The sequence below is a fragment of the Nomascus leucogenys genome, chromosome 15 (assembly GCF_006542625.1).
Source record: "Nomascus leucogenys isolate Asia chromosome 15, Asia_NLE_v1, whole genome shotgun sequence".
Classification (NCBI taxonomy): domain Eukaryota; kingdom Metazoa; phylum Chordata; class Mammalia; order Primates; family Hylobatidae; genus Nomascus; species Nomascus leucogenys.
Genome location: NC_044395.1, coordinates 64,028,672 through 64,054,442, shown reverse-complemented (window position 1 = coordinate 64,054,442; position 25,771 = coordinate 64,028,672). Strand labels below are relative to the sequence as shown.

The window sequence follows — 25,771 nt, the reverse complement described above, 5'->3', positions numbered from 1 at the left end:
GGCTGGAGGCAGAAGGGTCAGACATTTGAGCTGTGGATCTGGCCAGAGCGACCCACAGGAGGTGGGAGACTCAAGGGGCTTAGCCCCAGCCTGTGAGATAGGTCAGCAGGACTCAGGGAACCGGTTCCAGTCTCCTGCCACATACCTCCCCTTCCTGAGACAGCGAGAGGGAACCTGGAGTCCAGCTCCCCAAGTCTTCCGCTGGATCCCAGGCTCCCCACTGAGCTGGATACCTGAGTCGGAGGTCACGTGGCCCATCCCCACCCACTCTGCCCAGCCCCACTGGCTGACGCTAAGGATGGAGGTCAGCTTGTCCGCCCACTGAGCCCCCGAAGAGCGGGTGGTAATGAGGCTCTAGGCAGAGACGGGAATGTGGTGTCTGGCACCTCCCCAGGAAGTCCCAAACCCATCTCTGAGCAGCTCATTATCTCCCCTGCAGGCCAGGGCCTCGTCTTCTTATAGGAGATGGCCAGGCAGTGTCCAGTAATGGCAGCCCCCTGGTGCATGGCAGTCCCCACCTCTGGAGGGGTAGGCACTGGGGCCACAGGTGGCCCGAAGGTGCTTCTTCCTAGTTTCCTCAGGCTCCTGTGGCTCTGACCTTGTGTCTCTAGCAGGGGGCTGCTGCAGGGCTACCAGGCCTGAGTCACTGACACACCACACTCAGGCCCCAGCTGGGACTCAGACTCGGACTGCAGCAGAACAGGGGGTTGTGTCCAGCCAGGGTCAGTGCTGGCCACGAAAGGACCGGCATTCCCAGCCTGGCTGCAGGATAGTACAATGGGGAAGGCATGGAGCCAAGCCAGGGCTCTGCTTGGGGAAGGGGGTTGTCTGAATAGCTCAGGGCCTGAAGAAAGCAAGGCCTAGGTTCTCAGCTTCAGGCACTAGGCACTCACCCCTGGGCTTCCCGACCTCCTGTCCCCTCCTACCCCAGGACATCCAATCCCCTTAACCAATCACAGGCCTCAGCACCATAGGGTAAAATATACAGATATATTTATATTATCAAAAAGTCCCCAAATTGGGGAAGGGGCATCAGGTAGTCTGGACCCCCCAGTCAGCCCAGACTGGAAGGAAGGCTGAAGTCCCCAAAGCGCAGCTCTCAGCCCTGTAGAAGCTCAGCCAAGAGCTCCCTCCCCCTGAGCTGAGTGCTCCTCTAGAGCACCCGCTTTCTGCTGTTCTGGAGTTTGTTGGGAGGAGCAGGGGGCTCCCTTCCGGCAGGACCCCAGGGCCTCACACCTCTGAAAGGGTGGTGGTCCTCCCAAGTTCCTGACTTATGCCCATCTCTCCAGCCCCACAAGGACAGTGAACCCGGTGGGGTGAGCAGGTTGGGCCAAGAGGTCTGAACACCTGGACAGAGTTGGGAGAGGTTCCTGCCCAGGCTGACCCTGCTGCCTCCCACCCCTGCCGGGGAACCCCATGCTGCAGTCAGGATGGAGGATGTGGGTTGTGGGGTGCAGTTTCCCATGCACCCCCTGCTGGCTCACACCAGGCCTTGGAGCATAAGGGGTGTCTGAACAGAAGGCTTCCAGCGGCGGAATCCTAGAGCCAAGGATGGGCTCCTGTGCTCAGACGTTGCGCAGGAGCTGCAGGAAGGCAAGAGACGCACAGGTATTTTGTGAAGGCCCAGAGGGGCCGGTGCCCCGCTGAAGCTGCTGCAGGCACTCTCCACTGCCAGCCGGGGAGCACTCCAGTCAGCCAGGCTCCCAGCTTCCAGGGTCAGAGAGAGGGGACTCCCAGCTTCCAGGGCCAGGAAGAAGGGGCTCCTTTGAATGGTGTCAACCAAAGAGGCCTATGAGGGCCCCCACCGAGGCTGGAGGGAGGGGGCCAGAGGGCAATCAGGGAGGGCAACCAGGGCAATCATCTACTGTGGAGTAGAAGGCAGGCACCCAGCCAGGCCCCCAGCCCCCTGCCCAAAGACATGGAGAGCCACTCACAGACAGAGGGTCCGCGGTGAAGGCAGCCACACTCCGGCGCATTTCGTTTTCACTACCTCGAAGGGGGATCAGTGACACGCTGCCCAGCCGGACCTCAGGCACCGCCCGGGACACGCGTGAGGGCTCTGAGGGCCACACCAGGCCGTCATGCTGGGGAGCAGAGAGGAAGGGGCTGGGCTCAGCTTCAGTTCACTCAGACACTCAGCCTCAGATCTGCCCACCCTTCCCAGAAATGCCTCCAGCTGTGGTCTGAGATGACACCCTCAGCTTTGATCCCAGCCAATATGAGAAGCAGCTGTGGGGAGAACATGACTGCATCTCTGGCAAAACATGGCCAGTTCTGTTACTCAACAACTCCCATCTCCAGATCCACAAACCCCTCCAAGAACCAAGAAAACATTTCTCTTAGAGGAACACGTCTGCACCCCGTCTTAGGAACCGGTAACTACAGAATCCACCGTTTCCCTTTAGGCTTCACTTACCAGGAAGCTCAGGGCTAAAAGAACACAGCTCCAAGAAAGAACTCAGCCCAGCACCCTGGTCGTTTTGTCTCCCTTTTCCCTAAACACTTATGAGCTTTCACTTTAAAAAGTCTTTGTCTTAATTCGTCTGTTTTAAGTCTAACCCAGCCTCTGGCCCTACTCTGGCTCAGGAGTCATCCCCACCATGTCCCTGCCTGGGCTACCACAGCCACTGCCTCACTGGCCTGCTCACCTCTGGGTTCTACCCCCAGTCCCACTGCCCAACGCTGCACCCAGAGTGAGCCCTCGAAGACTCAAGCCTGCACCACACTCTGCCTAAATGCCACCCCCACCCCCGCCAGTGGTTCCCCACTGACCTCTGTGTCCTGTTCAGTTTCCCTGGCATGACCTACAAGGCTCTTTGAGATTCTGCTTCTCACTCCCTTTCCTGTGCTGACTTCCAGCACTCCTGGCTTCTCCCCTCACATTCCACTGTAACAATCTGTGCTTCTCTTGCATATCTCTGGACCTTTGCCTAAACCGTTCCCTCTGCCTAGAAGCCATCCCCCTCCTCTTTGCTTGGTGAATTCTCCCACATTTCCTAAGACTCAGATCCCCTGGGCTCTCCACTGCCACCACAGCACTGATCACACTGGGCTATGACTGGCCACTTCTGAGTCTGTTTTCCTGTCCATATGAGGGGTGCCCCAAGGGCAGGGTCTGTGTCCTGTCTGTCCCTAGCATCCCTGGCTTGGGGCTGGACTAACAGTAGGTGCTAGGAAGGGTTTATTGAATAAACTAGCAAGTGAATTAAAAGCAACTCAAAATCTCCTTGAAGCAAGGGGTGGGTTGAATAGCACAGAAGCCAATGTCCCCATTCTCCATAACGGAAGCCTCCAGGGACCCACCCCACACCCCACACTCTGCACCTGGTACCTGCACAAACAGGAAGGTAGCGAACCACTCCCGGAGCTCCATCTGTGTGTCACAGCAGAGGTACCTGCAGGGTGGGACACGGACCCACATGATGCCAAAGGCCTGACTGAGCAGAGAACACCGTGTCCACCTCCCCAGCCCAGGGTCTGCTAGTGGACACAGATCTGGGCAGTGACGAGGGACCCAATCAAGGGGGACGTGCCACCATCTTTCCTCAGCCTGGGATCTCAGGATGAGGCGCTCACTCACCACTGCTGCTTCTCATGTTTCTCTGTCTCATGCACCACTGTGAAGCCCCAGCTGCAGAGGAAGAAGGGAGAAAAGTGGGGTGTTTGACAGGCCATAGAGGCTCAATGCCCCAGTTCCCAGGACAGAGCCCAGAAGCCACAGCCAGAGCCAGAGCCAGAGTTCAGAGCCTTCTCACAAGAGTGGCACATCCTGGCCTCTTCCTCTCTCAGCCCCAACCAGCCTCGCAGGCCCTTGACATCCCTAAGCCCCAGCCCTACCCTCAGAATCTGTGATTCGGTAGGAATGGGGTGACACCTGAGAATTTGTGTTTTTTTGTTTTTTGTTTTTTGTTTTGAGATAGGGTCTCACTCTGTCGCCCAGGCTGGAGTGCAGTGTCGTGACCACGGATCACTGCAGCCCCAAACTCCCGGACTCAAGCGATCCTCCCACCTCAGCCTCCTGAGTAGCGTGCCACCAAACCCAGTTAATTTTTGTATTTTTTTGTAGAGGCAGAGTCTCGCCATGTTGCCCAGGCTGGCTTCGAACTCCTGGGCTCAAGCAATCCTTCTGACTTGGCTTCCCCAAGTACTGAGATTACAGATATGAGCCACTGCACTTGGGCAAGAATTTGTGTTGAAGGTGTGTCCAGGTGATGCTGCTGGTCTGGGGACCATGCCATCAGAGCCCCTGCACCGACCTCTGTCAAATTAAAAACCCCAGCTGTGCCTCCCCCATCAGTTCTGAGCCCCCACAGGCCCCAGAGGCAGGCCTATCTGCCCAGTCCCAGCTTACCAGGTGGGTGGCCTGAGTTTCTTCTTCACTCCCAGGTAGACTTTCAGACTCTTAACAGGCCACTCCTTCTCAGGCCGGTGACTCTGGGGTGGGGTGAGGAGAAGAGGGCACTATAGTCTGCAGAAAGGGCACTGGGGCCGCTCTCCCGACTGGGCACCTCCCTCTTCCCACTCCCCAGCCCTCTTTGCATCCCAGCACAGGGCGCCTCCTCCAAGAAGCCTTCCTGATAAAGCCCTCCCTTTTCACAATCTAGCCCAACCAACCTCCCAGCCCTAGGCCCCCAAGGCCTGTCTCCCTACAGCAGTATCAGACAGTCAACCCTCAGTCTCCGAGGCAGCCGTCCCAACTGGGACATCTGTAACAGCGAATCCCAGCACCACCTTGATGCCCTGCAAACTGGAGGACTTGAAGCATCACCCTGAATCAGATTGTACATGGAAGGAGAACTGCACATCCTCCCCCAGCACCAAGCTGGAACGAGTGGGTGTGATCAGAGAGCCTTGGTTGGCTGCTCGTGTCTATGTTCATCTCAGGTTATTCATTTCTCAGCCCTCCCTGCCCCACGGAGTCTCCAGGGTTGACTGTGTGAAGAGAAGGCTTGAGGGACCAGCAGTTACTAGCTCTTTGGTTCCACAAGAAGGCTAATGACTCAAGCTGAAGCAGAACAGCTGTTCAATAGACCACAGGAAGAACTTCCCAATGGTCTAGGTCAGGAAGCGAGAGACCAATGTACTGGGGAGGGACACCAGATTGCCAAAATGTTCACCTCTGGCCCCCGCCTCTGCATATGGGTCTGGGCTTGGAAGGAGCAGGCTGGCTCGGAGGCAGAGGGATGGGGGCAATGACCCCCAAGGAAGAGGCTGGTTGGAGGTCAAGCTAATGAGGCTTCCTCCTGCTCTGGGAGCCACTTGCTTGAAGCCCTACCCCTACCAGGCACCCCTGGAGCCCACAGGGGCACCAGAGTGAATGGCAGGGGAGAGGGATTCACTTACAACCGAAACTGGGGGTCAAAGACTGAGCCACCTCCCCCGTGTTCCCCACCATTGCTCCCAGCCACCTCCAGGCATGGCTCCTCAGCAGGGGCCAGAGAAGGGACAGCCAGGGGAGGGGTAAGTTTCAGGAATTGGTGGACTTCCTGTGATATCACAAAAGGACGGGCTGCTTAGGAACTGGAGAAGACCTCTGTGCTCTCACAGGGGGTGTGGCTTAGGAGGGCCTTAGTAAGGACTTTTCACTCTGCTTTTACCCTGATACCTGCTGATTGGAAAGCCTCATGTCTTCTACAGACAGCACCTAACCTGATGATGGCCATGTGCCCAGGAGGGCCTGGAACCAACTGGGCTGCAGGCATGGAACAATCAGGGCTGCAGACAGGGAGGAAATTAGGCAGGCGGGAGGAAATCAGGCTTCGGACATGGAAGAAACAAGATATGGGGGAATACAAGGAAGAAACCTTGCACACACAGAAGAAGCAAGGCTGGGAGCACTAGAGCGATCGGCCTGCAAACTGGAAGACAGCTGATGGCAGAAACGGAAAGACTGAGACAGAGGCTATAAAAGAGATTCGGCTGCAGGCATGGAAAACACAAGGCTCTGGGCATGAGAGAGGAAGGCTGTGGGGGAAACTAGACTCCAGGTACGGGAGGAATCGGGCTGAGGGGATGGAAAACAGGCTGTGGGTTTGGATGAAGTCAGGCTGTGGGTGGGAGGGGAACAGAACTAGAAGCAAGCAGTCAAGTGAATTGAGGGTGGACGGGACAGGCCCAGTCGGTGCAGAGGCAACTGCAGGGATCAAGGCATTCAAACCAGGCTGTGGCTCCAAGAATGAAAACACAACCCTCAGGCCTCCGATTTCTTGGGGTCTGATGTGCGTGGCATGTGTGTGATGTAAGGGTGGCTGAGTCAGAAAGTCTGCAGAAGTGGGTCTTGGGAGGGAAGGATGTCAGTCAATGCAATCTCCTTTTGAGAATGAATCCCCCAAGCTGGAGTGTAGCGGTGCAATCTCAGCTCACTGCAACACCACCTCATGGGATCAAGCCATCCTCCCACTTCAGCCCCCTGAGTAGCTGGGACTACAGGCATGCACCACCACGTCCGGCTAATTTTTATAGAGACAGGGTTTCACCATGTTGCCCAGGCTGGTCTCAAACTCCTGGACTCAAGCAATCCTCCCACCTTGACCTCTCAAAGTGCTGGGATTACAGGCATGAGCCACTGCACCTGGCCCAAGGACATTTCTAATCAGACAGCTCATGTTTCCAGCATCTCCAAGGCATGGGGCCATGAGCAGACAATGACATTTACTCTTGATGCTTAAGGATCTCTGCTGGAACCAAGATCTTTCTAGCATGTGCCTTTTCCAGGTGTCTCAGGGTCTTTAACAAGAGGAGACCCCCAGGATAAGGCACAAGTGGACATGTATCCTACTGAATCACCTGAGATTGTCCCAGTTTCAAATATTCTGTCCTACTGCCTCATAAACCAACAAATGCCAGAATTGATAACCCCGTGGTAACCAGCCCACATCTGCTCAGGGCCTCTGCCAGGCCAGAGGTGTTGGCTGTCTCTGGGGTGTGGAGAGCACCACCTACCCTGTGCTGAGCACCCCTCCCTGCTGAGTCCTCAAATCTGAGACTTCCAGGAATACAAGCTTGCTTTTCCACACTAAGAAACCTGGGTGCAAGTCCCAGTCTACACTTATAGATGGCCTTGGGCAAGTCACACAAAGCCTGTTTTCTCACCTGGAAGTGGGGACAGCCCTCTTCCTCAGAGAACAGTAGTAAGGATTCCATGTCTCAGTATGTGAGGGGCCAGCACTAAGCCTGGTTCCTTTTTTTTTTTTTTTTTTTTTGAGACGGAGTCTCGCTCTGTTGCCCAGGCTGGAGTGCAGTGGCGCAATCTTGGCTCACTGCAAGCTCCGCCTCCCAGGTTCACGCCATTCTCCTGCCTCAGCCTCCTGGGTAGCTGGGACTACAGGCGCCCACCACCATGCCCGGCTAATTTGTTGTATTTTTAGTAGAGACGGGGTTTCACTGTGTTAGCCAGGATGGTCTCGATCTCCTGACCTCGTGATTCGCCCGCCTCTGCCTCCCAAAGCGCTGGGATTACAGGCATGAGCCACCGCGCCCAGCGAGCCTGGTTCCTTAGGGAACATTAGATCTCATCCCTTTTTCTAGCTCTCCTGCCTCCTTCCTTCCATGCCCAGGGTGCCTTTCCAGGTGCCTCAGCCATCTTCCCTCCCTTCTGCCCACAGCAAGGGTTCTAAGCACTCCTAGAGGGAGTGGGCCAGGGAGATAGCATCCCAGAACCAAGGGGGATTGACTGGATGGGCAGATAGGCTCAGAAGTGAGGATGTGATCACAGAAAAGGACAAAGGAGAGAAGAGATGGCGTTTCCCACAGGGTTAGCAGGAGCCCAGCATGCATTAGAAGAGGCACAAAGTGCAAAGAGAAGGAGATGAGGTCCTGCTCTATCTGCTCTGCTCCTGCCATGGCAGCCAAGCCTGTTCAGATGACCTCAGGAAATGCAAGGGGCAGGAAGAGGCTGAAGACACTGGGGATGGGGTGGGGGGTAGCTGTGGGAGCTCAGGCTAGACCACCGGGCTTGGAACCATGTCTCTGTTGCCCATCCTGCAGGGCAGCAGTCCCCAGTCTTTTTGGTACCAGGGACCAGTTCTGTGGACAACAATTTTTCCATGGGTGGGGGGATGGTTTCGGGATGAAACTGTAAAACCTCAGATGTTCAGACATTAGATTCTCGTAAGAAGCGCACAACCTAGATCCCTCGCTTGCACAGTTCACAGTAGGGTTCACACTCTTATGAGAATCTAATGCCGCTGCTGACCTAACAGGAGGCAGAGCTCAGGCAGTAATGTTCACTCGCCCGATGTTCACCTCCTGTTGCACGGCCCTGTTCGCAACAGTTGGGGACCCCTGCTGCAGGGCGTCTATGCTTTGTGGCCCCCAAGGCACAGCTGGGACCCACGGGGGCATCATGAGATACAGATTCTCAGCAGAACCTGAGCAAGGACCTTTTCCAGACAGAAGCATCCCCCTAGGAACAGGGCAGCCCCAAGGGTGGAGGGATGAGCTCTCTCTCCTAGGAGTGTGCAGAGTGGAAATAGCCAGCCAAGGAGCCTCAGAGAGATGGCTACCCCAGGTGGGGGTATCCCACAAGCCTCTCTCGTCCCACCCTGGCATGTTAGGATCAGGGCAGTCGCAAGAACATTCTGACAGTCCTGGAACACTGTCCAGGGTTGGAAATAAGGTGGCTCCAGGGATGACAGGAGATGAAGATCAGAGCTCTAATTCAAACCTAGGTGCCATCGTTACTGGATCTTTAACTTCTACACTGAGTCCTCTGGAAAATTCTAGAGCACTGCACTGATAGGGAACCCTATCTTGGGGAAAGGACCCTGGGACAGGATTAGGGATAAAGGGGAGGAGCTTAGGCCCCAGGATAGGGGCCAGTGCCGACTGGCAAGGGGGCAGGGATCCATGCCTAGAGATGGCCAGGAGCCCTGGCTGTCTCCCCATGCTCCCACCCAGCTCATTTGGCCCCCAGGCGGTGTAAGGCAGCTGGCAGTCAGCCCACAGCTACTCACGGTCTCAGGGGCCCCGCTCCACGGCCTCTGGCTCTGTTTGATAGAGGATCAGGGTTATGGAAGAAGTCCCAGGTCTAGAGCCAGGACAGCATGTGCAGTGATGTGTGGGGTTGGGGTGTGTGTGTGGCATGTATGTGCAGAAGGTGGAGGGTGTCAAATGGAGTCTGGGTTGGGAGAAAACCTGCATGTGGACAGAATGAGTGGGGAGGGTGGCCCAGGAGGCATATGACATACAATGTGACAAGGCATGCATGGGCCACAACTTGGGGCTGTCATCAAGTAACGGGTTCCTGTGGGTGCAGTGATAAGGCACAGGCACAGTGAGACAGAGCATGGGCATGGAGTGGTGTGATGGCATCCGGGTGCCAGGGCCTAGTGGGGCTACAGGGCACAGTAGAGTGGCCATCCAGGGCCACAGCAGGAGGGGTCTTGAGAGTCTACAGTTCTCCCCCACTGCTGTGCCATCCTGAGAGCCTGCAACGGGACTATTTCCACTTGCAGACCAAGGGGAATCTCTGAGCACATTCAGGCATACAGGTGCCCACCCTGGGGCAGAACCCAGCGGGGCCACTTACCCGGACCTCCTTGTAGAGCCGCAGGCAGCTGCTGTTGAGGATGAAGTAGCGATCGTGGAAGCCACCTGAGGGCAGGCCCAGGCCCAGGAGGCTGCGGTCCTCACGGAACTTCATCATGCCATGCTTGGTGTCACCGACACGGCTGGCTGGGGGGGGACTGGAGTGGGCACAGGCTGCACCAACCCCTACCCAGGGGCTGGGTCCCAGGATGAAGGAAGCTGCCCCATCCTGCCCCAGCCTCTCCATAGAGGCCCACCCACCTGGTGCCCTCTGTCTGAGCTGTTCCTACCTGGCACCACCAGGTCCCACCCTGGCTGTGGAAGAGGGGACCACCGGGAGCCTGGCCACCCTGCAGGCACCACCTACCCAGGTACAGCAGCATGGCCTCCATGGCCTGGTGCTTCTTCACCACCAGGTGGCTGTCCGTGCCCAGCCCGTGCAGTATGGGCAGCACCTTCTCCGCAAAGTGCAGGGGGCGCTCTGGGGAAAGGTCACACCTACCGTCACTGGGACCACATGGCCCGATAGCACCAAAGGCTGGCAGATGGGCACATATCACCTACACATCCCCTGTCCACTCCAACCGTCTGCAAGTGCCACGACACAAAACACCACTATCACGACCACCTTTCCCATTACCAAGCTTCAGGCTTGACACACGTGGCTGTGACCAAAGCTGCTCAAATTCAACATGTGCAAAACCATGCCCATCATCTCCACCCCCCGCCTCCCTTCCCACCCTCCCCGTGGCCATCAGGGAAACACCACCACCACCACCCGCCAGGCTGCTCAACCCAGAAACAAACCCCTCTTCCCTCTCCCGATCCACACGTCGAATCTCTCTGTTCTGTCCATCTCTACTGCTGCCACCCCAGCCCACGTTACCGCCTTCTCCTTGGACTAAACCATGACCTTCAAAGTGTGCCCTAATTTCCCTCTCCCCACCCATCAGCGAGTAGCAATCTTCTTAAACTCCCACTCACTAACTAACATCGGAGCGATGGTCTTGCATTGCTGCTAGGCCCTGCATGGCTGCCTCTGCCTCGATCTCCAGCCCCACCCATGTCACCACCCCCTCACTGCCCTCGTCTCCTTGAACGGGCTGTGCCTCTGCCCACCACAGGGCTTTTGCCTTCTTCACCAAGTAACCCCTACTCTTCCTTCCCATCCTGGCTTGGGGAAGATCTGGCAATGCCATGGGTCTTTCCTCCACAGCAGTTAACACATCTGTAGTTGAACATTTATTGGTATGATCATTAGACTAATGCCTCCATCCCACACCAGACTAACCCCCACAAGGACAGGGACTGTGTGTGTGGCTCCCTAGCCCAGTGCCTGGCACTCAACAATATAGTAAAACAATGAACAGATACAGCCTCATCCTCCACTGCCATCAAGACCACCTTTACCATAAAATACCTTTCTCACCTCAACCATCACCATTGTCACTGACACCTGAGAAAGCACCATCACAGCCAACACCTTCTACCCCTTCACTGTCCCTTCTATCAGCCACATGACAGGCATAACCTCAATCCCTGCCAGCACCCTATCACCACCGTCACAGAGATCAGTGTGACAGCAACACATCATCAAAGCCCTTTTCACCACCCATCCTCATGTGCAGGGTAGGGGAGGACAGACTTGGGCTACAGCTGAGACAAGCCGTACCATACCCTGCACAAGCCCAGGGTCACCCACCTGCCTCCTCCCTCTCATTGACCTCAAAGCAGGTCCAATAGTCCTTCTCCCTGATGCCCACGTTCCGGCGATCCAGGATCTCCAGGGTGAGCTCCTCAGCAGTCATGGATGCTGGGATCTGCAAGGACCAAAGAGGAGATTAGCCTACCTGTGCCTAGCCCCTGCTCTGCCACAACCTTGCTATGTGACTCAGAGCCTGAGCCCATCCTTCTCAGGCCCTTCTGGAGTCCTGGGATAGAGAGGGGTATTTCTGAGTGGTTCTTAGGAGCAGGCCCCAGCACCAGCCAGATACAGGTCCCAAACTGGTCCTCTCCTTGGGGTGGAAGCACTGCTCCCCTGGCCATCTGAGCCTGTGCCTGGCCCAGCCTGATTCTCCAGCCCCTTGGCTTCTAGGTCCCAGCACCTACCTTGATATGCTGCTCAGTCTCTGCCTTCTTCTCCTCCAGATACACTGTGCAGATGAAGTCACCGGCATGCTGCAGGGAGACAGGGCTCAGCTGGGGGCCTAGGAAATGGGTGCAGGTGGCAGGCCCAAGCCCCCCACCCAGGCTCCAGCCTTCACCTGGGTCCCACTGGCAGTGCCAGCCACGCGCATCTTCACAATGGCAGTGATCTCCTCCCGCTGCTTCCTGAGCTCTTCCTCATCCACCTGGGAAGGGGTGAGAGGCAGGGACAGGTGGTCACCGCCATCTGGAAGGCTCACCCCTGCCCTCCACTGCCCACCAGCCAGGGACGCACACTAAACACCACTACATAGTGGTTAATGAGGTCTTCCACCACACGGCCAGCCTTGTAGTCCTGCCCGTCTGTCTGGAAGAGGGTGGGCCCAAACACAATTGCCAGGTTGTGCACATTCATCTGGTTCGTGTCTGAGAAGCACTGGACACTGGAGAGGGGAGGAGGAGGGCTTTGAGTGAGGAGTCAGGCCAGAGCTTCCCATCTCACCCTGTCAATTTCTGACAGGTCCAAGACTGGTCTGGTCAGAGAGGACCACTATTTAACGGGGTAGGAACAGTTTTTCTGGCCATATCTTGGGTCCTGGTAGGAGCAGGACTGGGAAGCTGGGAGACCCAGCCAAGGTACCCTGGCCCCAAGTGGAAAGATCCTCTACAACAGTGGTCCCCAACAGTTCTGGCACAAGGGATTGGTTTCGTGGAAGACAATTTTTCCAAGGACAGGGTGGTGGGGCAGGGGATGGTTTCAGAGGCATTAGATTCTCATAAGGAGCGCACCACCTCCCATGCGCAGTTCACAATAGAGTTCCGATCCTTTGAGAATCTAATGCCGCGGCTGATCTGACAGGAGGCAGAGCTCAGGCAGTAACGCTTGTTTACCCACCACTCACCTCCTGCTGTGCAGCCTGGTTCCTAACAGGCCACGAACCTGTACTGGTCTGTGGCCTGGGGGTTGGGGACCCCTGCTCTACAAATGTCCAATGTTAGGGCAGATCACAGTCAGCACTTGGTGCGAAAGCACAGCTGGCTCCCAGGGGAGGGTAGTCAGCCAGGGTGGGGGTAGAAGAACCTTCACCCCATCCCCCCAGAGTCTCACAATGGTATCATCCCTCACCAGTACAGGTGGCTGATAAGGGCCTTCACTGTGGCCCGGTTAACAGGGGGCAGCCGCACCAGCAGCTCTCGGTACCTGGAGACCTTCTCCTCCTCGTCCTCAATCTCTGGGTGGGAAAGATAAATCAAGTCAGAAACCCCCTCTATCTTTCCCCCACCCCACCTGGGCTGCTGTGCCTCTCTTGGTGGCTGACAGCAGTCCCTGTGCCCTCCAAGTCAATGCAGGCCAGGCACTCAACCAGGGTAAGGAACTCTCGGTCTTCCAGGGGCCCGGGCTCTGTATGTAGTGGCGATAGGAATGAGAAGCAGAGGAGGGCAACTGGAGCCTGTGGGTTAGGGTGAGCCCAGTGCAAGTGCCACAAGGGAAGGGCGCAAGAGTCCGGAGGGATGGGTGGAGGAGGAGGAGGCTGGGCACGGGCTGCAGGGCCCACCTGAGGCCTCCAGCCAGGCCAGGCGCTGGGCGCGAGTGAAGAGCCCATCAGGCAGGTCGCGCAGGAAGCGCTTGAGCGCCGAGGAAACATCATCCACGTGCTGCTCGCCCTCCTTGAGGTGCACAGAGCGCGCATCCTGCCGCAGGCTCTCCAGCAGCCGCTGCGTCTTCGATGTCTGCCCACACTTGCGGTAGATGCCCTCAGAGGTCAGGCCTAAGGAGGGGCGGGGCCAAGCGTTTGGGGCCTGAGGCATTACGTCATGGGGCGGGGCTACGCAGCTCTGGTGCGGGAGGCGGCTCTCCGGGAGGGGCGGGGCTGGCACCCCCGGGGCAGGGCTCACCGCACTGCGTGATGTAGTCCACACAGCGGTACACGATCACCGGGATATCCGAGTCCCCAAGCTGCTGCTCAGACAGCGTGTCCCCCATGCTGGCGGCTGCTTTCTGGATGGCCCCCAGCCAACCCATGAAGTCCAGGCGCCGCTCGCCCTGTATGTACAGTGTCCTGGGCCAGGGACAGTCAGTCACTGAGGGGCCTACACCTATCCCACCCTGTCCCCAGGCCCATCAGACTGCTCCAAGCTTCTCAGAGCCCCTCAGGGAGGCCGTGGCTCACCTCCTTCGCTCCACCAGCACCAGCACCTGGTTCTCACTGTCCCCTTGGATGGCTGTGGAGGGGTTAGTCAAGGTGAGGCCCAGGTCTTGCTCCCGATCCCCAACCTGCTCCCTCCCTCTGAGCACACACACACACCCATGAGACCCGCCCACCAATGTATGCGGTGGCTGAGATGCACCCCAAGGACATGAGAGGGCAGGATAGTGGCTCTGGCCAGGCCAGGCAGAGTTCAGACTTCCAGGCAAGGGCTGGGGGCCTGGGAGCCCAGGATGGGGTGCCCTGGAGGCTGGGGACCCAGGTCTCGTCCACGCACAAAGCTCCTGCAGTTTCCGTAGTTGCAGCGGCTCTTCGCAGGGCCCCTCCGGGAAGACAGCGCGGAGCTCTGAGCCACTGAGAGAGAACCAGCCCTCCTGGGCCCGCTGTAGGCTCAGGCCAGCTTTGTAGGGTAGGCGTCCCAGCCGCTCAAAATCCCGGGCCAGCAGATCCTCGGCCAGGGGAGGCAAGAATGCCTGGCAGAGAGGCAGCCGGGGGAGACAGCATCAGCCAACGGCACTGCCTGCCCCAATGCCCCAGCTCCTTGGCTTACAGGCGGGTGCCCTCTTCCCACCCAGCTGCCTTCTCTTCTCTTCCCCAAGGCAGAACCAAGCCCAGTGATGGAACTTGGGTACTATGCCCAACTTCATACCCACTCAGATGTGCCCGCCTCTGGAAAGCCTTCCCAGACACCTTCTGGAGGGCCCTTCTCTGGGCCCCCACAGCACCAAAGCATTCTTGCCCTCTGTTGTGGCACTGGTTACACTGCTGCTGCCGCCTGAACCCCACCCGCGGGGGAGCTGTCTCCCCCACACAGGGGAGCTACTGAAGAGCTAGGACTAAGCCTGGTTCGTCTGGGTCCCCAGGTCTCCGAGGGCTCTCAGGAGGCGCACAAGACAACTGATCAACGGACAAGTGAATGATAAAGTCACAGGCTCTCACAGCACATGGGGAACCCACAGGCACCTGGCTCTAGTCCCCGAGGCAGAGCCCTCCCTGTGGCCTCCCTGCCTCTGCCCTCCAGCCTCTTGCTTGCTCGCCTCCAGGAGCAAGGAGCACACTCCCCTGGAGGCGGCACTGTCCATCCTAAGATGGCTCTGACTGTCATTCACTGTTAAACATTTATTGAGCACCTATAGAGTGCAAGGCCCACAGCCCTTCTTCTGCAGAGCTAAGATAGGTCTGACCAACCCTGCAGAGGGCTGCAGATTACAGTAGGCCCTTGGTGGGACAGGCCTGCTCCATGTCTGCTGCCCTGCATCTAGCTTCTGCTCTCTAGACAGGGGAGCTGGGATACATGGGATTGGCCAGGAGGCCCCACCTGCCCCCGTCAGACACCCTTACACCCGCCCTGCTACCCCAGGCTCACCTTAGCAATACACTTGACCCACTCATGAGCTTGCTCCACGCTCTCCAGCCCAAACAGGTACAGCCGTTCTCCCTCCGTGTACACCTCAAAGGTGTGCTCAAAGCTGCAAATACACAGGCCAGGACTCAGGCCCACCTCATCCAGCACTGGCCCACCCCCAACCCGCACCATCAACCGCCATCCTCTGCCCCCTCTGCACTGCCTTGGTGCTTGTCCTTACTCTGGTCCCCTAAGAGGTGGTGGAAAAGTCTTGGGCTGGGGCCTCAAGAGACTGGAGTCGGCCCTCGTGCAGCCTCTGTTTGCTGTGTGACCCTGGGGAGGTCCTCCCCTTCTCTGGGCCTATTTCCCTGTCTCCCCAGTGGGGGATTGTACCTTATAGCAACTACAGTCTGATTTGCCCAGGAGTGCTCACCCGTGGGTGTCAGGAGGGGGCACTGCCAGGCACACAATCTCGCTGGCCCGAATCTCTCCATTGGGGGTCATTGCCCGATCATTCTCATAGTAGCTCAGGACCCCGTCACTAAGGACACACCAGCGCCGGCTGAACTCTGGGGAGAATTTGGGCAGGGGAGCCATCAGGGAGCCCCCCACCACCTGAAAACCACCTCTGCATCCTCCCAGGGCTCCTGCTCCCATCTGACCCATGTGCTCTTCATTCTTTCAAGTTTTCCCCAGATCCATCCACCTCTCTGCATTCCCACCGCGCCAGCCAGCCCACAAGTCATCCTCTCCCCCAGGCCTCTGCAGCAGCCCCTTCCAAAATCCCAGAGTGATCTAGCTAAAATCAGACCCCATCCTTCCTCTAACCAAAACCATTCCATGGTCCTCAGGACAGACTCTGTGCCCCTCAGCCTGCCATTCAAGGCCCTGCCAGGTCTACCTCTGCCCATCTCTCCAGCTGCCTCTCTGTCACTCCTGCACACACACATCCCCACCCAGCACTCCCAGCTTTTGCAAACCTTGTCCCCTCTACCCACCACCTGAATGTCACAGGAAGCTTTCTATGCCCCAACCTCCTTTTCCAGAGGCACCTATCACTCTGTACTCTGCCTCCTGCTACAATGGCTCTGAGAGACTGACAAGGTCCCATAAAAGAAACAGAAATGGGAATCTGGACCAGGAAAGGTAATGGAAAGGATAGGCTGTCATGGCCATGCAGGCCTGTACAGTTCACAGCACTGAGCTTTACAGTGGCTCAGAGCTTCCTGGCATCCAGGGCAAAAAGGATGACTCAGGCAGTTGTTACATAAATGACATTATCAGGCAGAGGGGGGCAGACCTGGGGCAATGAGGCTGTGAACAGCATGGAGTTCCAAAGAAATCTCTTTGGGAGTTGGAGGGCTTTGTCCCTGTAGGAGAGCATACAGGAGGTGCTGAGGGATGTTGTCAGCAATGACCTCACAATGTTCCCACAGCAGACTCTGCCTCTTATTCTGTCTGTGAGGGCCTGACATTTGTTCTCTGAGGGCAATGTGTCCTCAGGCCTGTCTCCACGGATGGGCTCCCTCCAGGAGCACCAGCTCTGCCTGAGTCACCCTTCATTCTGCAGATATTTGCCAAGTGCCCACTGTGTGCTAGCCACTGTTCTAGGATCTGGGGGCTACAGGCAGTGATGGCCAAAAGGAGTTTATGTCCCAGTGGGGTACAGAGAATCTATAGATAAGTACATTAATGAACAAATGAGTACCAGGTAAGTGGTGTGAAGAAAATGCAGGGTAGCCAGGTGCGGTGACTCATGCCTGTAATCCCAGCACTTTGGGAGGCCAAGGTGGGCAGATCACCTGAGGTCGGGAGTTTGAGACCAGCCTGGCCAACATGGTGAAACCCCATCTCTACTAACTAAATTAGCCAGGCATGATGGCACATGCCTGTAATCCCAGCTACTCGGTAGGCTGAGGCAGGAGAATCGCTTGAACCCGGGAGGCAGAGGTTGTGGTGAGCCGAGATCGCGCCATTGCACTCCAGCCTGGGCAATAAGAGCGAAACTCCATCTCAAAAAAGAAAAGAAAATGCAGGGTAAAGGGAGAGATGAGGGGTGCTATTTTGCATAAGGTAGTCAGAGATGACATCTCTGCAGGAGTGATACTGAAACAGAGACCTGACGGAAGTGAGGGACTGGCCATGCAGATACCTGGGGGAATGCATTTCAGGCAGAGGGAACAGCACAGGCAAAGATCCTGGTAGGTGACGACATGTCTGAGAAACAGTGAGGAGAAATGCAGAGTGATTAGGGGGGTGGTTCAGAGAGGTAATGGGGGTGGTGGCCAACTGTGTGGGCTCTTGTGGATTTTCTTCTGAGTTGGGAAGTGAATGGAAGGCTGACATCAGAGGGATAGGGCTTTCTGTTCAGTCCTCAAACTCCCTACCAGCCACAGGCTCTAACTACCAGATGCTCAGCAGAGCCCATATCCAGTAGGGGCTCAATAAAGGCTCGTTTAGTCCAAAGAAACTCTGGCAGTGACCTGCTCTGCAGTGCCATGCCCTACCCCCACTCCCACCAGGATCATTTAGGAAGCACCTACTGTGTACCACAGACTATATCCAGGAAGCCCTCCAGGGTGACTCTGCCAGAGTCCACTTGGCTGCCTCATGGGTCCACCAGTCTGGCCAGCCCTGGCTTCCCTAGCCCTGCAGCCATGACCAGATGCCATGGGCCAAGGCAGGGTCTGGGGCGGCACCCACCTTCCCGGGCCCGGCGGTCCTGTAGCAGCTTGCCAGCAGAGGCAGTCTTGTAGAGGAAGCCACTGTGGCTCACAGTCGGCAGGACAACTGAGTAGTGCTTTTCCAGGGGCTTCATCGAGTCCAGCTGAGGCACCTCTTTGGAGGCGGGGAAAGGATGGCAGGTCATGCTGGCCACCCAAGAGGGTGTCCCCACCTCACTCCCACCTGGCCTGGGCATCCAGGCTCACTTTCAAATCATCAGCCCCAGCTCCCTAACTGGCAGCCTCAAGCTCCCCCTCCTACCTGCAGGGTCTTGCCCAGGCTGTTTCTCCACCTCTCCCCACTTGTGGAAATTCACTCCACTCCCAAGGCCCAGTTCCAGCACCTCCCCTTTCAGGAAGCCTCCCTGACTCCTGGCCCACCCCACTCTCCAGGTTGGAGGCACAGGCCAGGCACACTGGCATGAGGGGGGCATTGGGCAAACTCAATAATAATCCCTAGAAAGAGGATTGTCCCAGACAGCGGGAAGCTCAAGGTGGCAGCCTGACTACAGCCCTGTTCCCCACGGTCAGCGCCGCGGGGCGGGGGGGTGATCTGCCCCCAAGCCCAAGCCAGCTGGGTGGTCTCCTGTGTCTCCCTGGACACCTGGGCTCTCTCCAGCCCAGTGTGCCCCGCCCACCCATGGCCCTGAGCCCAGAGCCCCAGCCATTGAGCTCCACCCTCTGTCCTGGGATGTGGCCCCAGAGGCCAGGCCTGGGCCACGAGCTGTGCTGCTCAGCCCATTGACCCCTCCTCACCCACCCCGAGAGGGAGCCAATGGTACCCAGACCAAGTTCAGGATTGAGCTCCACCCAAGCGGGGCAGTAGACAGGGCTGCCATGGTGGGTGACCCACACAAGAAGAAATGTAACACAGCACCCCTCACGCAGCAACACAGACACACTCGGCACACGCATGTACTCCAAAGCTCTCAACATCCCCAGAAACACAGATCCAGGGGGCTCAGAGGCGCACAAACACCAGCACAGCTGCCAGTCATCCTGAGGGGCTCACACTGCAAGTCAGGGAAGTTATCAACAGAGTCACAGAGACACAAACACAGAGGAACATGCATACGCAGCACAAATACACACTGAGGTGCAAACCCAAGCACACCCAGCTCACACACGATTTACCACAGGCCCTTGAGGAGCTGTGATCATGGCCTGAGAGCAGCAGGTAAATCAAACCCCACCAGGCACTGCACAGCCTGGTGGACCCCCACCCTCTGCCATGCTCACCTGTGGTCCGGTTGTTCCGAAGGAATTCCATCTGCAGCGTCTGCCCCGCCTGCTCTGCAAGAGCCAGGGGCGTGGGGGCCTCAGGGTCCCCTGAGAAGCAGTTGATCCCAGCCCCACAGCCCAAGAGCGCCTGGGTCTCAGCCAGGTCTGTGGTGGTGACTGCAGCACACAGGGCCTAGGAAGAGGCAGGGGAGGGTCAACCCAAGCAGGAGTGGGGGGCCCACAGGGAAAGGGGCTAGAGGGGAGGAGAGGAAAGAAGAGGAAGGAGTCACCCAGGCCTAGAGCGGTCCATTCTCAGACTGAAAGAGAGAATAGGAAGGAAGAAAGAGAGAAGGAGAGGGAAGAGAGAGGCCAAGGGGAGGAGGGGTGAGCAGGGGCTGCCTAGTGGAGGCCAGGGGATCCCAGCTGCCCGGGGCCTCACCCCTGCTGGCTGCCTGGACACAGCTGCCCAGTCAGCCAGAGCCTCCAGAGGATCTCAAGCTCCTTCTGCCTTGTGGAGGAGCAGGGGGGGTGCTTTGTAGCTAATTCCTCCCACATTTGAATTCCTCACTGCCTGCCCAGCCCTCCCAACCAATGGGAGTTGCCGCCCTCCTGGCTTGCAGGCTAGACTGGGCTGGGCTGGGAGCAGGATGCCTGGGTCCCTGGGAGGTGGAGGCCTGACTCCCACCGGGCTTCTAGCTGGACTGAGTCTGCCTGGGAGGGGCAGTTTGGGGGAGGGGCTGAAGGCCAACCAGAGGTCACAAATGGCATACCCCTGCCTCGGAGCTGGCTGCCTCCCACTCAGGCGGAGCCAGATCAGGGCCTAAGACTTGGCTCCCAGCCTGTCAGGGCCTGGGGCCCATACGGGGCCTCATCTTGAGTGGGGTGTGGATGGGGGTGGGTCAGAGCAGCCCAGCTGTTTTTCATGAGCCTGACAGGAAATAGCATCCCCATCAAGTTCACTCCTTTTGGCAGGATTCAGGAGTAACAGGACGGGGTGCAGGAGACTGAGGAATTGGGAGAGACAGACAGATGCTGGGGACGTGCCCTTAGCCCAAGGGTCAGGCCTGGCTCCTCCCTGCATGGCCAGAACTTTTCACATGGCTTAGGCAGGGCCCTTCTGCCCTCCAAACATCAGTTTCCCCATATGCCAAGGCATCTCCCTGAGCTGGTAGATGAGATGGGTTAAGACAGCATGAAGAACAGGGCAGCAGAAAGATGGGGGTGGTCCCAAGGGGGCCCAGAGCTGCAGTGCCCTGACCTTGTCCAGCTCCTCCTGGTTGCCAAAGAGCGGGTGGTAGCGGCGGTACTTGCCCTCACGGTACTTGGCCTCCAGGTGGCACCGCCGGGTGCTGGGGCTGCTGCTGGGCTGCAGGGCCTCACTGGGGGGCACGTTGGCTGCCCAGAAGTGGTTCCCAGCGCCATTCCCCAACCGTAAGAAGAGCTGTGGGGGTGTGCAGGAGGTCAGATGGGCCAGCTGACAGCCAGGGGCCGTGCTGGGCAGAAACTTGGTTTCTGAGGTTGTTAGGCAAGGGGCTGGGAGAGCCAGGCCATCTGCCCACTTTCCCAATGGGGAAGGTGAGGACAGCCTGGCCTGCTGGTGGCTGGGGATGCTCCTGCCACCAGCACTGGGCTCTGAGCCTAGGTCTCAGGCTCAGTGACGGGACAGGGAGTCAGCAGCCTGACAGGTGGACGCCTCAGGCCTTGCGCCTGGTCCCGGGAGCCTTGCTGCTGCCCCACCCAATTCCACATCTGGAGCTCTGCATTTCTGAGGCTATGATAGCTGGGGGTGGGTGCCTAACCTGTCAGCCAATGGGGTGATTTTGGAAACCTCTCCTGTCCCTGACATTCCTCTCTGGGCAAGAGGGATGGGGGTGGATTCTGGGTGAGTGCAGGGATCCAGCATTTGGTAATCAGTTCCTTCCTTCATCTGGCTCCTCATTCCACAGCCATTTCCTAGGCCCCCCACCTTGCCTCCTTGTCAGGTCCTGTATGGGGTGCTGGAGTCACAGCACAGAACAAAGCAGAACAGTCCCTGCCACTACTGATTCACTCTGTGTCTTCCAGCAAGTTATTTTCTCTCCCTGGGCTTCAAGGCTGTAAACTGGTTATTCTAATCCTAACTCCTGGCTTGTTCTGAAAGTCAGTTAATTAACATATGCAAAGTCTTTAGCACTTATGTGCCAAACACATCGTGGGGAGGTGAGAAAGGGATGCGACACTCCAAGTGCTCTGGAGTCTGCAGCCTGGGTCTACCCTCCCATTGCAGGTTCTCCCCTGTATCTACCACATATGGGTACCTGGGAGTTTCCAGTGTGGGGCATAAATGTACACGTGTGTGCACACACAGCATACATACATATACCCACTGGTGCATGTGAGTTCAGATGAAATGAAGGCTGAGGGCCTCTGAGGGGCTGTGCAAGGTAGGGGAGAAGGCCCTGGGTCAGCCACAAGTGGGATGGAAAGAGGCAGGGATGGTGGTCAATAGGCATTTACAGGGTAATCTCAGGCAGATTACAGCCCTACCCAGGACCTCAGTTTACACATCTATTCAATGGATGACAGTGAAATTAGATCAGGAGTTAGCAAATTCTTTCTCTAAAGGGCCAACTAGTAAATATTTTAGGCTTTACAGAACACATACAGTCTCTGCTGCATTTTCTTCCTTTTTTTTTTTTTAATATAACACTTTAAAACTATAAAAACATTCTTAGCTCACTGGCCAGTTTGCTGACTTTGCCAAAAATTGCTTTTCCGAAATCCCTACCCACTAGATTATCACAAAGGGTCTCTTCCAGCTCCAAGGTGCTGTGGTCACTGAGATAGGGAGGGGGCTGGGAGACCCAGACAGCTGTTGAATGAGGCAGACCTCAAGTATCAGTGGCAAGCAGGGGCATCCTCACCTCGATAAGTGTTTCTGTCCACACCTTCCTGTCCATCTTCAAGCTCCGCACCTTGGAGACGCCAGCGCCCAGGCCACGGTGCTCCCCTGTAGACAGAGGGCCAGACCCAGAATCACCTGGGCCCTCCCCTTCACGGGAGCACTTACCCACCCCCAGTGTCTACTGGGACAGGCAGGGACGAGAGGCCACAGGCAGGCCCCAGGGGGTAGGCCTGCTGGCAGCTCTGGAATCCAGCCGTGTACTCTTGCTCCCCACAGGGCAGGACTAAGACCCGTAATCCTTTCGTGGGCTCCTGCACCAGCCCCCTGCAACTGGCCCCCTGGAACCACGCTTGGCCTCTTGCAGGCCACTCTTAACATAGCCCTGCCAGAGGTGATCTCTTTAAAATGCAAATCCCTGACTTCTAATCCCTGCTTTCACCCTCCAGTGCCTCCCAGAATTAGATCACAACTCCTTACCTGCTTCCCCTCCATCACCTTTCTACCCAGACTGTCATCAACCATGTCCTCATGGCCACTCCTTCCTGCCATTCAGATCTCAGCTGGCATGTCACCTCCTCAGAGAGGGCCTCCCCAGCACACTTCCCCAGACTTGCTCCTCCACCTGGATCCCCACCTCCAGCAGCCCACAGCTGCCACCTGGGCTATGTCAGCTCCCAGGACAGAATCCCCAGCATCTGGCACGCAGTGGCCAGAATGAGTGGCCTTGATTGAGCAGATGAATGAACCTTGGGCTCGACCCTCTCGCATTTCATCTTCCTCATCCAGTCAGTCATTGAGTGTTTTCCACCATAGATCCTCAACAGCCCTCAAATGCTCACGGCTTCCCCAGGCCAGGCTTCCGCCTCCTCCCTCTCCTGGATCCTACGTCAGCCTCCTCACTGGTCTCCAGTCTCACCCCACTAACTTGGCTTCCACCCACCAGCCAGAGTCTGACCCACAAATCTGACCACGTCCCTGCCTCCCATCGCCCTCCAGACAAAACACCAGCTCCTCCCTCTGCATGCAAAGCCCTGCCTGGCCCCTGCCAACTCCTCTTGCCTGGCCTCCCCTATTCTTCTGACATGAGAGGAACACCAGACCCCAACAAGCCTGGGCTCAAATCTGGGCTCACTTACTTGCCAGGTGACCCTGAACAAGCCATTTCCTCTCCCTGTGCCTCCGTGTCCCCACCCGTGATGGGAGAAGTTGAACCCCCGCCTGGCAATGTAAGGACTCAAGGCTAATCACAGGGGAAAGGCCCTGGTGTGCAGGAGAAACCTCATCAACAGCAGCTCTCTGACTGCTGTCTCTGCTCCAGGCTCTCCTCCAGATAGGACACCTGCCATCCCAACTGGCCAACCCCGCCACGCCTCTGCCTGGTGCCCCGACCCCCATGCACACACCTGCACAGCGCTTGCAGATGACAACACAGAGGTTGATGGAGGCCCAGTCAGGCTGAGGAGCCCCGCAGTCAGCACAGAACCTGTTGGGGGCTGCAGCCCAGACGCGCTCGGCCACCTCCGAGGTAGACAGGGCCTCGGCGATGGCTCCCTGCATGGCCTCCAGCCACTGCTCCTTCTCTAGCTCTGAGTCAGCAGAGAAGCTGGGGACATAGGGGTGGGGAGATTGGTGGGGATGGACTCAGAGGGATTTGGGGGCAGCATGAGGAGGCACAGAATGAAGTGGGGGACAAGGTGTTAGGAGCGCTTAGGCAAAAGAGTGAGGCATCCCACTCTGGTAGGGAAGGTAGGTGTGGACAAAGGCAAGGACACCAGGAACACAAGAGCGTATGGGGGCAGGGGAACCCAGTGGGGGGCTCTGCCCAGCCCACAGAATGAAGGCTGCTGGGAAGAAAATGATGCCTGAGCTAAGATTCGACAGATCAGAAGGGCTGAGCCAGGTGAAGAGGTGAAAGGACAGTCTAGACAGAGGGAACAGCATGTGCAAAGGGGCAGGATGGCACAGGGAGCATTCCAGGAGACAGAAGGGCAGACTGACAGAGAAGAGGGTGGGAGATGGACAGGGACAGGCCTGCATCAGGCAGAGGAAGTCAAAGTGTACCCTGAGGACAACGGAAAACCCACAGAGGGTTTAAGTAGGAAGGAGGGGAGGGTACAGAGACGTCTTTAAAAGACTCCTCCACCATCCGCATCCTCATTCCTATCCCAGCTCCAACTGTGACATGCTCCATGACCCCACTCCACAAAGAACTCCATTGGCCCAACATACCGAGACACCTGTGGCCGCCATAGCATGCCCTACTCTTCAGGGTGGCAGGCCCTGGTTGAACAATAAATGATGACTGTCCCTGAAAAAATTTAGTTTTAAAAAGACCCCTCTGGCTCTTTCCCTGCCACCACTGAGTCACACATGTGACCATGAGTCTACTCCACCCATAACCCATTGCCACAGACAAGGAAGGCATCGCTGCTGGAGGTGTGATGGCCATTAATGCCACTTTATGGAGGTGCTGGAGACCTCCTCCTCCACAACCTAGCACGTGGAATTCGCAAAGCTGCCAAAGGTGGAGCCAAGTGCCAAGCTCACCTTCCTGTGCTTGCACCCAAATGCAATAAGCCACACATGCCAGCTAGGGGAGGCCCTTTGTGTAGAACACTAAGTCTACCTCTTTAGGGTTGATGACAACAAGAAATCCAGGAATGGGCAGGCCTCTCAGACTGACAATCAGAGAATGCCCGTCAGGCGGGGCTGCAGCTGTGTGGTAGTTAAGGGCTATGGCAAAGAATCTCAGGGCAAGGATATCATCAAAGAGAACTTCACATGCAAGAAATGAGCAAATAAAAACTTAGCTCTCAAATATAAGGCTCCCGCAGAAGTCAAAGCAGTTGGAGTAAAGAGGCTGGACAGGCACAGGCGGCCCAAGAGTGAGGAGGCAGGCGCTGGGGCCAAGGGCCCACCAGGCCAGGGCCAGAAGGGTGACAGCAGAGAGATGGGGCCAGATGGGTAAAAAGGAAAGACACGGGCCAGGTGCGGTGGCTCACCCCTGTAATCCCAGCACTTTGGGAGGCCAAAGTGGGTGGATCACCTGAGGTCAGGAGTTGGAGACCAGCCTGACCAACATGGCAAAACCCCGTCTCTACTAAAAATACAAAAATTAGCCGAGAGTCGTGGCGTGCACCTGTAATCCCAGCTACTTGGGGAGGCTGAAGCAGGAGAATCACTTGAACCCAGAGGCAGAGGTTGCAGTGAGCCGAGATTGCACACCAGCCTGGGAGACACAGCAAGACTCTGTCTCAAAAAAAGAAAAAAAAAAAAAAAGGAAAGGCACGAGTCCTTCCCTCTTGTTTGGAGAGACAGGCCCCTGGGAAGAACAGGGAGCTGAAAAGGGGAGATGACCACAGCTGTCAGACATGCAGGCCAGAGCTCAGCAGAAAGATCCCGCTGGAGACAGACATCTGGGCTAAGAGCAGAGAAGTGGGAGGTTTGGGAGTGATGCTAGTGTTCATTGAGCAGTTACTACCCAGTATTACAAACACTTCCCCAGGAAACTGAGGCACACAGAGGCCAAGTGATTTCCCAGGTCACAAAGCTAGTCAGTGGTGGACCCAGGATTCGAACCCGGGCATAGTTCAGTACCTCAGAGATAGCGGCTGAAGGCCTGGGAGTGGGCAAGGCTACCCAGGGAGCGGGCAGAGGACAGAGAAAGACACCAAGGGACAGCTGAAGTCAGTGGAAACCAAGACGGCAGAGGCTTGGT

The 25,771-nt window shown here is 57.0% G+C and overlaps 1 protein-coding gene across 10 annotated transcripts in view; it reads right to left on the bottom strand.

Annotated features, from left to right (window-relative positions):
* Positions 1–971: 971 nt before the first annotated feature.
* Positions 972–25,771, bottom strand: part of ARAP1 (ArfGAP with RhoGAP domain, ankyrin repeat and PH domain 1) — a 68,125-nt gene continuing 43,325 nt past the window's right edge. For 5 of the 10 annotated variants that reach the window (XM_030829082.1, XM_030829083.1, XM_030829084.1 and 2 more), the window contains 24 exons: positions 23,457–23,656; positions 22,073–22,158; positions 20,428–20,610; positions 19,188–19,362; positions 17,929–18,063; positions 15,659–15,794; positions 15,247–15,349; positions 14,158–14,353; positions 13,845–13,896; positions 13,570–13,733; positions 13,230–13,442; positions 12,800–12,905; positions 11,969–12,116; positions 11,793–11,879; positions 11,638–11,706; positions 11,231–11,348; positions 9,896–10,009; positions 9,530–9,675; positions 8,955–8,987; positions 4,352–4,434; positions 3,581–3,631; positions 3,332–3,395; positions 1,935–2,084; positions 972–1,583 (listed from right to left, as the gene is read on the bottom strand). In XM_030829082.1, the coding sequence (XP_030684942.1) occupies positions 1,566–1,583; positions 1,935–2,084; positions 3,332–3,395; positions 3,581–3,631; positions 4,352–4,434; positions 8,955–8,987; positions 9,530–9,675; positions 9,896–10,009; positions 11,231–11,348; positions 11,638–11,706; positions 11,793–11,879; positions 11,969–12,116; positions 12,800–12,905; positions 13,230–13,442; positions 13,570–13,733; positions 13,845–13,896; positions 14,158–14,353; positions 15,247–15,349; positions 15,659–15,794; positions 17,929–18,063; positions 19,188–19,362; positions 20,428–20,610; positions 22,073–22,158; positions 23,457–23,656 (2,830 nt within the window). In that variant the 3' untranslated portion in view covers positions 972–1,565. The remainder of the gene's footprint in view (positions 1,584–1,934; positions 2,085–3,331; positions 3,396–3,580; positions 3,632–4,351; positions 4,435–8,954; positions 8,988–9,529; positions 9,676–9,895; positions 10,010–11,230; positions 11,349–11,637; positions 11,707–11,792; positions 11,880–11,968; positions 12,117–12,799; positions 12,906–13,229; positions 13,443–13,569; positions 13,734–13,844; positions 13,897–14,157; positions 14,354–15,246; positions 15,350–15,658; positions 15,795–17,928; positions 18,064–19,187; positions 19,363–20,427; positions 20,611–22,072; positions 22,159–23,456; positions 23,657–25,771) is intronic. The other 5 variants (XM_030829086.1, XM_030829089.1, XR_004033612.1 and 2 more) reach the window with 4 other exon arrangements.